We start from the raw sequence: 13,869 nt of genomic DNA, 5'->3' as shown, positions 1-13,869 counted from the left end.
TGCCTAATGTATTACATGATATTTTCCAATATACTGCAATATATATTTGTTTCATAAGGTAAAACATGTTAACATGCTAATTCATGCCAACATCCTGTTAAAACATGCTAATTTATGCTAGCAATGTCGTCCTCTTTCTACTTCACTAAATGAAAAGCTTCCATACAGCTTTGTCAAGCCAACATCAAAGTTTGTCCCAACGAACTATACTTTCTAGTTACAAAAATGGTATTGAACACCAACACTGTTGTCATCTAAAACCTTTTAATAAAAAGGGTGGAAAAAAATCCACACATTTTTAGAAAACATTTAATCTCTCCAAAGTTAAATTACAAACATAATCTACATGTTTACACATATTTAGCAGTCAGAAAGTCTGTTTAAGAGTTGTCCGAGAAGACTTGACCCATGACAGCCAGTTTGGCACTGAATGGCTGAACGGGGCAGGAGAGCGCAGGAGGTTTTCGTCTCTCTCCTGGCTTCAGTGCAATGCTCTCTGGGGCGTTCTGGTCCCCTGACGTCTCCTCTGTTTGGTCCGTGGGAGGCCTGAGTGGCTGTGAGAAGCTGAGTAGTATGTCCTGTAGTTCCCTGTGCTCGTCCTGGTATCGGCTGCAGCAGTGGAGTGCCGCGGGGTCGAGCGGGTGTGCCTCCGTGTTAAATATGTAGCCCCCCGCGCTGAGCACGCAGTCCCCCTGAAGGCCACCGAGCTCAAACTCAGTGCCCGTGTTATGAAGGAAGTTTTCAGGATCGAAGAGGAGGTAGAGGTATTTAATGGTCTCGGCCAGGAAGAAGGACTCCATGCGGTTGTCCAACTTGTGGTCCCTTACGTCCTTCACCTTTGTCAGAAATAAAAAGAGGAGTGTGTTTAGAGACTGTACCGGTTTCAGTCTCAATATTGCTCAAGCTTTGAGACTCATTTTGAGACACTCACAGTGGCGAAACCACACTTCACCCGGCTGATTTTGTCAATCGACTCGACTGCATCCCGGCCAAGCTGCATGAATGTTGGGTCACCGGTGGCCTTATACAGATACATGGCGCTCTCGATCAACTCTGTACAACACAATTCACAATTTACACCAACATTTATTCTGCAAGGATATATTTAATTGATCAAATGTGACATTTATCCATAAATACATGAAGTAGCCCAACTGTTTTCAGCATTGATAATAATCATAAATGTTTCTTGAGCATCCAATCAGAATGATTTCTGAAGGATCATGTGACTCTGAAGACTGGAGTAATGATGCTGAAAATGCTGCTTTGCATCACAGGAATAAATTACATTTTACAATATATTACAAAAGAAAATTGTTATGTTAAATTGTAATGATATTTCCCAATATTACTGTTTTTGATCAAATAAATGCAGCCTTAGTGAGCATAAAAGACTACTTTCAAAAACATTCAACAATTCTAGCAGAGTGGAATATTGACTTCTTTGTTTAAATTGAGGCAATTTGGTCTTTGAACTTTTGCTTTGTAGTACTAGGTAGTAGTTAATTTGACATAGTTCATTTTTGTCACTTACATTTATGCCTCTCTATTAATGTGCTTGGACACAGATCTCTGTGAACATTGATCTTTTGCAATGACCTTTTGTGTCTTGCCCTTCTTGTGCAAGGTGTCAATGGTCATCTGTTGGACAACTGTCAAGTCAGCAGTTTCCCCATGATAGTGTAGCCTACAGAACTAGACTGATGCCGCGTCCCAATTCGCCTACTTATACTACGTCCTAAAAGTATGTACTCTTTTTGTGCAGAAAAAGTATATACTTTTGAGTGTGTAGCAGAAAAGGATGCAAGCTTCGGGACATACTACTTCGCCATCTTTAACGGACTCTGTTGCTTAGTTACGTGCATCCCGTCACCGTTTATCTGCCCTGTCAATCATCGTCAGATTCGTCACAGTTCAAATCCTCCACATTCAGTTTAATCTCCTGCCGTATCAGAGAGAAATGTAGCCGCTTGTTGATCTGTCATGTGTAGGTCTTTAATGGAGAGACTCTCCTCATGTGTTTGCAGTTTAAATATAATGATGCATTTAAAAGTTAATGGCCAAACGTGTCATTACAAGAGTTCACAATGCTGCTGTAGGTGAAATATAATGTGGACACATGCATTCAGTGGACACTGAATAAATATATTTTTGTCAGGTTAAATATTGATAGTTGGTCACTCAAACCCCTTTATCTAAACTTCTCTACTTAACTGTCGGACTCGCACATCTGCCATATTTGTAGTTTTTTAACAATTTTTATCCACGTTTGTAGTTCTAATCGAATCCTCGTCCAACTCGCAATGGGTTGTGGGCAGATATCAGCCGTTAGAGTGCCCATCGATCCGTACTTCGAATTCGGACCGGAAATAGTAAACCATCCGGGAATCTTTGGAATGCTCTTTTCAACATACTACGATTTGGGACATACCAATTCTATTTTCGAATACTATTTAGGATGGATAGTATGCGAATTGGGACGCAGGGTGAGAGATAATTTAAAGGCCTTTGCAGGTGTTTTGAGTTAACTGGCTGATTAGTGTGGCACCAGGTGTCTTCAATATTGAACCTTTTCACAATTTACTGAGATATTGAATTTGGGATTTTCCTTAGTTGTCAGTTATAATTATCAAAATTAAAAAAAAAATAAACATTTGAAATATATCACTTTTTGAATGTAATTAGTGAAATAAATAAACTTTTTGATGATATTCTAATTATATAACCTGCACCTGTATTGTCTGTGCATGCATTTCTATCAACATAATTCAGCTCTAAAAGGTTGAGAGATATGGGAAATAGATTTTTTTTAAAAATACTGTAAAATAAAATTCAGAGATAGAAAAAGGGCATCAAATCACTTCTAAAGTTACAGATTTATCCATCTATCCATCCATCTTCATTTACAAAACAAAAAAAATATTAAAATCTAAAAATATATTTAAAAAAAATACTAAAAATAAAAACTGTGTTTTTCAGGATCGTCTTTCATTGTCATTTAAAAATTACCGGGTTAAAAGACAACTAATCTATGATTTGAGGATTTTACATGTGTGCATTTCTCCCTGTGCGGTGCGTTTTATAGACACCTGGCCGCAGAGGGTAGCCCTCTCGTTTGTCCACTGTGTAACCTTGAGGAATGCTGTAGAACTCTGGGAGGCCTCCAAACTGACGCCAAACACTGTAGTAGTTGTGGAACGTCTTTGTGGCGCTGGAAATATCACCTATCAAACTCTGAAATTAAATAAACACATGTACAATACTAAGCACCACATATACATTATGTATGTATATGTGTATATATATATATATATATATATATATATATATATATATATACACACACAGTATAGAAAATGGTGTCTTTCCATTGACCTATTGGACTAGTTTATGGTGAAATTTCTGCTCTCTCACCTGCAGTCCAGGCCAGAACGCCTCCAGAGACTGAAATACAGGCATTGATACTGTTCCTTTATGCATCTGTACCCACAGATACCAATCATCAAACTTAGTGTAGTTCTTTATGGACTTATCAAATTCTGCAACACACATTTGAAAGTTGATAATGCTTTTGTGTAAGCAAGATAAGGGTTATCAATTGCACATACAAAAAATGTGTAGGTTTTACTTTGAAACAATGTTCAAGCAAGTAACATTGATTTAAACATAGTTATATATATAAATATAATTTTTAAGTAGGAAGACGGAAATTGTATTTTCTTGTAAAATGTAGTCCATTGTACAATGCTTGTGTAATATAGCAGCTTTAATAATTAGTCAGTGTTTACCGTGAAACATTGCCAGCAGCTCCTCATCCTGCAGCAGGATGGCCCCCTTTACGAGGTACTCGAAGTAAGAGTCCACTCCTGCCCCAATCCCTGCGTCCTGAGCCACCCACTTAGAAGTTATGACATCTATATGGTTGCCCACCTAAAAAGATCAGGAACACTGAATGCTGGAGCCAGTAAAGGACATATCACACATCACACCATTTCAAAAATCCATATTTTTCCAAACGTCTCTATTATTTTTACAGACCATATTTAACAACAGATAAAAGGTTTTAAAAGCCAAAATTCTGCCTATGTATGCTATTATAATTGCTGGAATATTGTAGCTGGGTACTGTAGCTGTTATGTATCAATTACCACCAAACCCAAACGAGTTATTAAAACTGCATTTGATATGCTTTCACACATTTACTGACTGAAAACATTTTAAATTCATATTATACGTTTTAAAATAGTAACTGATGTAACCGAAATTTTATTTTAAAAATAATGGTAGGATATGCTATTTATCTACACACGCTATAAGTGATTCCAGAGATTTCCAAAACAGTATTAGGAACCTTTAAAATGGCATAATTTCATATTTTAGAAATAAAAATAAAACATTTTTCTTATCTTGATCTGGAAATAACTAAAATTTAATACCATACTGTGTAGGAACGCTGGGTTCATATACATTTTTTTTGTTGCACGTGTGAGAGTTCAGCAAAAAACATTGCTACTCATTTCACATGCAAAGAGGGTTTACATTGTGGTCTTAAAGCGCCACTTAATTCCCAGAGTCAAAGAGAGGTTGGAAACTGATCAGACTTTTTTGTAGTTTTTTTTATTATCATTTTTGGTGCACATTATACATATATAACATTATACATAAAATTATTAATATAAATAAATACAAATAAAACATATATGACCCTTTTAAATCAGCTTGCAAATGTTGAGATTCAAAAATGCTAAATATTTAAATCGGATTTGGATCTCTGAAAGCTATATGGTTCTGAAGAATATTTAATCCCAAAAAGGAAAACAGGGATTGGAAATCTGTTTTCTGTGATCTCAAGGATAATTGGTTGTATACAACATAAGTTGAATCACATGGAAAAACAACATAAACAGAGATTTTGCCTTTTTAATAAGCCAGACACCCTGTCCTAGGAATTGCGGTTAAAGTGATTAACTCTCTAGTAAGAAAGCAGCAGCCAAAGCCTAAATATTAATGTTATTAGAGGCATTTGGTCAAAGCATTCCCTTTGTGTTTTTTTATTTACTACTGAGGGCGGTCAGTAGGACTGTAAGGTACGGGGCAGGTCATTCATGACGCATTACATTCATATACCGATCAGGCATAACATTATGATCACCTTCCTAATATTGTGTTGGTCCCCCTTTTGCTGCCAAAACAGCCCTGACCCAAGGCATGGCATGGACTCCACTAGACCCCTAAAGATGTGCTGTGGTATCTGGCACCAAGAAGTTAGCAGCAGATCCTTAAAGGGTTAGTTTACCCAAAAATTAAAATTATGTCATTAAGGGGGGGGGGGGGAGGGGGAAGACACACTCAGTTTCAGTCAATCTCATGTCAATCTTGAGTAACTATAGAGTAGTATTGCATCCTTCATATCTCCGAAAAGTCTTTAGTTTTATTATATTTATAAAAGAAATATAGGCTGTACCGAGTCTTTCCGGAAAAAACAGAGCGCCTGGAGGCGTATCGTGTGGGCGGAGCAAAAGAATGACGATCGCGAACAAAGCGGTGACGTCCTCAAGCGTGGAGAAACCCAAGGCTATCTCAGCTAATAGATATGATCCAGAATCAAATCTGAGGCAGAAATAAATTGAACAGGAGAAACAGCAACAGCAGGACGTCCGTCTCTGTGGTATGTACTGTATTTAGTGGCCTGTCAACATTTGTGTGTCTTTACTCTCAATTTATGAGGACATGATTCGGTTTATGGACTATTGTATGCGGCGACTAGACCTTAGCAGTAGCAAGCAAAACGGTTTCGCACGTCAGACTAGTGTAACGTTATACATAGAACAACAATGGAGTAACCGCATTTGAATGACGAAGCACACGATCGTGTCGTTTACTGATGTTTACTCACGTGACGGTAGTCAACAGCACAGACATTTGAAGCAGTTTTACTCACCGGCTGCTTCCAAAGCAGGACCGAACCTTTATCGCTGGGACCGCTCCGTCAAAAACACACTTCTTTGGTATGATTTGGTGAAGTCCTGTGACAGCAGTAGCATGGAAATCCACTTTGAGACACGACTGAAGCGATGTTGTGAAGCTTCCCGTCATTTCTGCATTCAAATCGGTTCAAATGCAGCGCTGCCTTCCCGGAATGCTGTGCGGACACGTTGAAGTCGCTTAACGTCAACCATAGGAATAAAGTGGAGCGCAGCGCAGACTATAACCGACATAAGTGTTCACGGACGACTGGATCTGCACCTGAGTGAGTGTTTACGGCCATGCATTTCCTCTCTCGCTCTAGTCACGCGCACGCGCACCCTACCAGGAGAAGAGCCCGTACAGCCCATACAAGGACCTTCCGTTCTATTAACGTCAAGTAGACCCATACTCGAAAAAAACTCTCCGAAACTTGTGAGAAACCGGAAGGAGTATTTTTGACACAGAAATACTCCATCAAACGTCCAACATTAGTTTTTGAAACTTTGACTATGTTTAGGATGGGAATCCAAGTCTTTAACAGTGTAAAAAGCTCAGTATGCATCAAACAGCATTTCACCCCCCCTTTAATGACTCACCCTAATGTCGTTCCACACCCGTCAAACTGTGTTCTGAAGATGAACGGAGGTCTAAGATATTTTATATTTAGTCGGAGAGCGTATCTAAGTGTATGCACACTATACTTTCCATGTCCAGAAAGGGAATAAAAACATCATCAAAGTAGTCCATATGTGACATCAGTTAGTTAGTTAGTTAGAATCTCTTGAAGCAGCGAAAATACATTTTGGTCCAAAAATAGCAAAAACTACGACTTTATTCAGCATTGTCTTCTCTTTCACGCTTGTTTTCAAACCTCAAATAAAGAATAATAATGAATCAGTGATTGATTCATGATTCGGATCGCCAATTTCACGTGATTTCAGCAGTTTGACACGCGATCCGAATCATGAATCATTCGCTGATTCACAACCGTTTGAATGTTTATTTGAGGTCTGAAAACAAACGTGGAAGAGAAGACAATGCTGAATAAAGTCGTAGTTTTTTTTCTATTTTTGGAACAAAATGTATTTTCGCTGCTTCAAGAGATTCTAACTAACCCACAGATGTCACAGATGATGTTTTTATTCCCTTTCTGGACATGGACAGTATAGTGTGCATACACTTCCATACACTCTCAGACTAAATATAAAATATCTTAAACTGTGTTCTGAAGATTAGATTTTTGGGTAAACTAACCCTTTAAGTCCTGCAAGTTCCTCTTTCAAATGGAAACGGTGGTCTGAGTGAGGAACCTCGCCTCTATTTCACAATCAACTGCACTTTCGTGTACTAACTTGTGTTAGATGGCTAATGGGAATGAACATAATAGAATAATGCTATTTTATTATTATGGTGGGGTGTTTGAGTAAGTTTTGGTGTTGCGCAATGAGTTCTCTATCACGTCTTCTTGTGCTTGAATTTAAATATGAATAGAACCTAAGAAAGTTGTAAATAATAAATGTTTACTATGATGGTTAAACATTGCAATTAATCAAACCATGATTTCTAGTCTTGATTTCTAGTACACATTACCTACGACCCCTATACTTGACATAAATACTATATATACATGTACACAATCCTTCGATGTGACTATCGCAGATGTGCACATCGCAATATCAATGTCGATGCTAAAACGATATATCGTGCAGCCCCATCACTTCAGATTTTCCACTGCCGGTGTCAATGCAACCAGGAAAATGACCCATGGGGAACATTTAGATCTCAGGTGACCGCCCTGGTGGTTCCTACAACTGAGCCCCTATAGATACGTGCGAAAGCTCCTCATGATGAGAGAATTTTCATGTTTGGGTGAACTATCCCTTAAAACCAAAGAATTTTAGATATGCACAATGTCGTACCTCAAGCAGCTTGATCCCAGATAAAAAGCTCTTACCAGGCCAATATCTGAGCGTGTTCTCCATAAGGCCCTGAGAGCTTTGCGAGCCACGTTCTCAAACACAGGGTCTCCAGTCAGTCGGCTGAGGGTGGAGAACTCCAGGATGAAGGTGCCCACTCCAGCAGTGCAGGTGACGGGGGTCTCAGTGGGGTTCACCCCCCTCAGAAGGTTCACCGTGCCATATGGCATCCCTGTGGGGGTCTGGAAAGCTGAGAAGGGACAAGATTTATAAAAACGATACCATTATTCAATTTTCATGCTTATAATATATTTTATATTAGTATAGTATTTCTGAATCCCAATGAACATGCTCTACAACATGCCAGATTAGGATTAGTGCATTACATTGAAAATAGCACGTTAAAGATTACAGTACAATTACAAGGAGTTTTGGTATCCATGCATGCTTCTTAGGTAAATATTGCTCACACCTCACACAATTAAGAAAAATGCAATTTTATGTCCAAATACTGGGATACTAGCTTAGCTAATGCTTAAAACTAGACGCTTTTTAAAATTAATCACAGTTTTTGTTTTCTGTGAAAACTATTATCATGGTAAACTAATGATGAATGTTATGTATGATGAAGCGTTTTCAAACTAATACATTTTGATTTAAATATGCCCATTCCGGTGCTTTCAGCGCTTGCGCAGACTAAAGCCAGAACGCGCGAATGTCACAACAGGAAACACGCACGCGCGCCCTCGGATCAGTCGGACGTAATAGTGTACAAGAGGTAAAAACGATATAAATACTGTTCGCTTTCTCACACAAACCGCTCATTTCGTGTCTTAGGCCATCAGTGTGTACTTACGATGGGGGATTGTTTAATTTGGACTTCTCTGCGTATGCTCTTTGAGGTGGTGACCATAGACCTGCATTATGTGAGGCACAGACAAGAACGGTTTGACCTAAAATGATCAAAATTGAAACTACTGGGGAAACAAATACTCCTACATCTCGGATGCCCATGAGGTAAGCTAAAACATATCAAAATTTAATTATAAAGTGAACTATCCCTTTAAGTTTAAAGATTTGTATCTAATATTTATATTTTATTTCAGCTATATTTTAATTAATAAAAGCATTTTTTCAATAGTTTTAGTAAACGAAAACAACACTGTCATTGAAGTCCCCATGAAATTAAATTTGACAAAGTTACATATTGACTTGCTCGAGAAGCTGTTTTACTCGGATTTATGTCACAACAGGGAAGAAAAGCCTATTCTAAATTAATTTCATGCCATCTCTAACTAAATGTTTTCTCAGTTTCAGTGGTGCAATGACAAATGCCACTAAAGATTCATGCTAAATATGTTTCAGATACTGATGCAGTCACTATTCGTTTTGAATATGGTTTTAAAGTATACATTAGCTCCCTCACCAGGCAGCAATTTGCGGGCAGCTTCCTCTGCCATGCGCAGGAGGGGTCCAGAGCAGGGCCAGCCCTCCTCCACCTCCATCCCAGCACGCTTGGAAAGCAGATGGGCCGAGAGAAGCCCACCAACCACTGCAGAGAAATACATTTCATCAAGTGACAAGATTATAAACAGAATGCCAATGATAACAACCCTGTATTACAGAATAAATAAAGATAAATGTAGAGACACACACACACACACACACACACATATATACACATATATATATATATATATATATATATATATATATATATATATATATATATATATATATATATATACACACACATGATATACATATATACACATGTATATAGGATAGCTTACCTCGTATATTTGTCTCAAATACAGATGCATTTACATCCGTGTCAAAATCAACCGTGTCCTGAAGCAGTGTGGCCACGCGCTGGAACTCTGTGTGGTTTCCCAGTACCTGTGATCAAGAAGGAAAAACATTATCTGCATTGACCTACTGTAAATAAAACCACAGTTTGGCATGGAAGAATCTTGTTGAATATAATTTCATACCAACAATGTGTCCAGAGCATCAATCAGTGTGAGGGAAAAACTGGAGGAAAAGAGACAAATAAGAGGGGTTATAATGATAGAATATGATGTCTGAATAATTATCAGAATTATGCATTTCACTATGAAAGATAATATATTACATACAAAGGCTTTTGCTCAATACCACTGAAAGAAAAGAAAAAACTGCACCAACTTTCCCAGAAGTATTTTGGGCCAAAGCTATCATTGAATGTAGGTGAGAATTTTACATGAACAAAGTTCAATAATAATAAAAAATTGCTGTCTATTGCAATTCTGAGAAACGTCATTTAATTTATTTTATTTTAGTGTAATGTCAGTACCATGGCTAATTTCATGCAAGAACACAGTGAATGACAAAAAAGTCATACAGTTAACAAAAAAATACAATATCAGATATTTAAGATTAATACAAGAGAAAAAAATAATAATATTTAAGTACACCAGTTTAACAACTGAGCTCCAAGTAAAAACATCTTTGTTACACATGTTGAATGCATTTACTATAGTGATTACTATAAATTTTACTTTCAACTATAACTATATAATTACATGCAACTAACCCTAATCCAAACTAATCCTAACCTAATCCTAATTTGAAGACCAAAAAAGTGCATCCATCCATTATAAAAGTAATCCAAACGGCTTAATAAAGGCCTTTGAAACGAAGCAATGCGTTTTTGTAAAAAAAAAAAAAAAAAAAAAAAAGATATCCATATTGAACATGTTATAAAGTAAAATATCTAGCTTCCACCAGACCACCTTCTGTATTCAATTTATGGGAAAAAAACGTAACTGGTGTGGCATTGATATCAGATGTAAGCAATTTTGAACTGCGAGAGGCGTTACATTTTATGCTTAAAGGGATAGTTCACCCAAAAATGAAAATGATAATAATAAAGGCATTCTAAAGCGGATCGATGCATTTGTGTAAGAAAAATATCCATATTTAAAACTTTATAAAGTGAAGTATCTGGGTTCTGGCGAATCGCCTTCCGTATTCAACCCTCGTAAGGTAGATAGTTTACTTTATATAGTTTTAATATGGATGTTTTTCTTACAAAACCCCATTGATTAGCTTCGCTTCAGAAGGCCTTTATTAACCCCCTGGTTACTTTTATAAAGGATGGATGCACTTTTAGATGGGCATCACATTTTAGGCTTCCATTCACTACTATTATAAAGCTTGGAAGAGCCAGGACATTTTTTTTAATAAATCTCCAATTGTATTCGCCTGAAAGAATAAAGTTATATACACCTAGGATGGCTTGAGGGTGAGTAAATCATGGGGTAATTTTCATTTTGTGGTGAACTAAGCCTTTAAGACTTCTCTCTGTTTCTTAGTAAAAATTGGTCTCAGCAGCTTAGTGAATAGGTTTTAAGAGAAAACTTTTAACTAAGAACTCTTCCTGCTATTTAGGAGAACTCTTAGTGTTAAGATTAAAAAAAAGCACCAGATCTCCATCCAATAGAGCAGCTTTGGGATGTGCTGGAACGGGAGATTCACATCATGGACGAGCAGCCGGCAAATCAGCAGCAACTGTGATCTCATCACCAATATGGACCAAAACCTCAGAGGAATGTTTCCATCACCTTGTTGAATCTCTGCCATGAAGTGTGGATGTGTGTGTTAATATTTATGTATACTTTATTTTCAAAAGGACTTAATTTAGATTTTGGCAGAACACCTTTTTGTGATTTCCATATAAGCTAAATTTAGATCTGTTCATTTATTACTTCTCTGGAGACTATAATGTGTTTTCATTGGTTAATTGTTGTCTTGTTTGCTGGCCACAAATAATCATATGTACGGACAAGTTTTAATATTTGTGAAAACCTGATGAAGAGAGCATTGTAGCAGTGTTCTGTCCTCCTTTTTTTCTTACTGAAGAATAGAAATATGCTCCTACCTTCCCCATGTGTCCTGTCCATCACACGTCAGAGGTCTCAACTCATCATAAGGATATGCATTTTCTAAGTAGCTGTTGTAAGCATGATAAAACATTGACTTTATTCTGTCCCTGTTAAGACAAATAGAACAAACAACACATATAAGCAGCATGTCAATATTCCTCAAAGCATTACAAGGCATTATGACTAGTGTCTGCTGACTCTTGTGTATTATTTGCACATGGCCATATGGCAAAGCTGACTGACAGCAAATGCCCCTTCCTGACTGACCACTAAAGACATATATTTATAGTTGTTACAGCAGTTGTAACAACTAAATGTCTCTATACGCCTTTCATATCATCTGACCCACTTTTTACACATCAATAATTAATGATGAATTGAGCATATCTCACCTGTAATGAGACATTTCCTGTTCAGTAAAATCTCTGCCTTTAACATGACTGATGCTCGGAGACAGGTATGTGGCGCAAACAACGACGGAGAAAAGGAAAGTAAGCATGAAGTAACGAGATGTGAGCAGAGATAAACAATATTATATTTTCAAGCGACATGGATATGCACAAATACTACAAAGTGACAATAGGAAGTGCAAACACTGCGCATGCGTAAGAACGAATGCTGACGTGCAGGTGGCACGCGTCCTCGATTTTAAAATAAAAGCCCTGGGATATAAAAGTCCTTGGCTTTAAAAAAGAAAACGACGGTGAATAAAACCATTTGCTTAAAACGTCTTTTTAAAAAGTTTTTATTTTTTTTAAATCTTCTTACAGAAAAAGATAGAAAGAATCAACAAAACAAGACATAAATCAGCAGCACCAAAGCACCAACAATATGGATAAAGTGATGTCCATAACGAGTTTCTGGAATATTGGCAGTATTGATATGGTGAAACGCCTGACAGTTTCCAAAACATTACACTTTCCAATAAAACTTCAAATACAGTAATTCTACCCAACATGTTATAAAAGATAACATGAGATAAGTTACAGAGACAGCTTATTTTGAGTGTTTTGTATAGTGTTAGCTAGAGACCCATGAGAACATGAATAACGTAGGCAGTGTTAAATTATTACAGTTGTAATTTTGGCTCATTTGCAGCACCAGATGTGAGTGTCCATATATACATGTGCATGTAACTGTTTAAACATGAATAGCTTTTAAACTTGCTATGCATAAACCATATATAGCAATATCAAATAAAACATACAGTATACAACCAGAAGAAAGATAATCATACAATGTCATACAGTCTCAGTTTACTATTTCACTGAAAGAGTTTTATACAAAACACTTGTTGTTCTATTTTTTTGTTGTTGTTTTTGTTTTTGAAAGTGAATAAATAATGCTAAAGGGAAAATGAATGTGCATACTGTTTTAAATAATGTGGAGTGGCGCTGAACTGTGTTTGCTGTGATTTAATATGCCGTCACACTCAGCAGCCTCTGCCAGCAGTTTATGAGCCTTCCCATCATTTTCATTCTCCACTGCTGTCTTCTTTTCCGCTTCTTCCCTGGCTTGCAAGATGTTTTATGGCATCTGTTTGCCTGCAAAGAAATTAAAAAAAAAGTTTAATCCTCTCTTTATTTAAGATTATTATTATTCAAATAAACTTTATTTTGATGAAGCCAAAATCAATCAATCAATCAATCAATCAATCAATCAATCAATCAATCAATCAATCAATCAATCAATCAATCAATCAATCAATCAATCAATCAATGTCCATCCATCCATCCATCAATCTCTTGTTTATTTCAGATTATAATTATTCAGATGAACTTTCTTAATAAATAAATGTTCAGATCAATGTTTTTAATGATTCAAACAAACAAACAAACAAACAAACAAACATTCATTCATTTCTTGAATATGCTACCTTCTGTTTGTTTTATCTTATAATGAATTATTCAGATTAACTTAATTACAATAAATAAATACATTTCTAGATGATGTTATCCTCTGCTTATTTCAGATTAAAATGACTCAGATAAATGTTTTGGTAAAATAAATAAACAAACACATAAATAAATAAATAAATAAATAAATAAATAAATAAATAA

The 13,869-nt window shown here is 36.6% G+C and overlaps 1 protein-coding gene across 1 annotated transcript; it reads right to left on the bottom strand.

Annotated features, from left to right (window-relative positions):
* Window positions 1-247: 247 nt before the first annotated feature.
* edem2 (ER degradation enhancer, mannosidase alpha-like 2) lies at window positions 248-12,440 on the bottom strand. The gene is made up of 11 exons (XM_067446775.1): window positions 12,202-12,440; window positions 11,806-11,916; window positions 9,878-9,917; window positions 9,677-9,782; window positions 9,310-9,435; window positions 7,922-8,133; window positions 3,789-3,930; window positions 3,415-3,539; window positions 3,090-3,234; window positions 932-1,053; window positions 248-836 (listed from the first exon to the last, which is right to left on the bottom strand). Exons 1-11 carry the CDS (start codon window positions 12,306-12,308, stop codon window positions 381-383), a joined length of 1,692 nt encoding a protein of 563 aa, XP_067302876.1. The 5' UTR covers window positions 12,309-12,440; the 3' UTR covers window positions 248-380.
* Window positions 12,441-13,869: the final 1,429 nt, after the last annotated feature.

This window comes from Pseudorasbora parva, chromosome 6, assembly GCF_024679245.1.
Source record: "Pseudorasbora parva isolate DD20220531a chromosome 6, ASM2467924v1, whole genome shotgun sequence".
In the NCBI taxonomy this organism is placed as follows: domain Eukaryota; kingdom Metazoa; phylum Chordata; class Actinopteri; order Cypriniformes; family Gobionidae; genus Pseudorasbora; species Pseudorasbora parva.
Note: the sequence above shows the minus strand (reverse complement) of the source record. Positions and strands in the feature narration are given on the sequence as shown.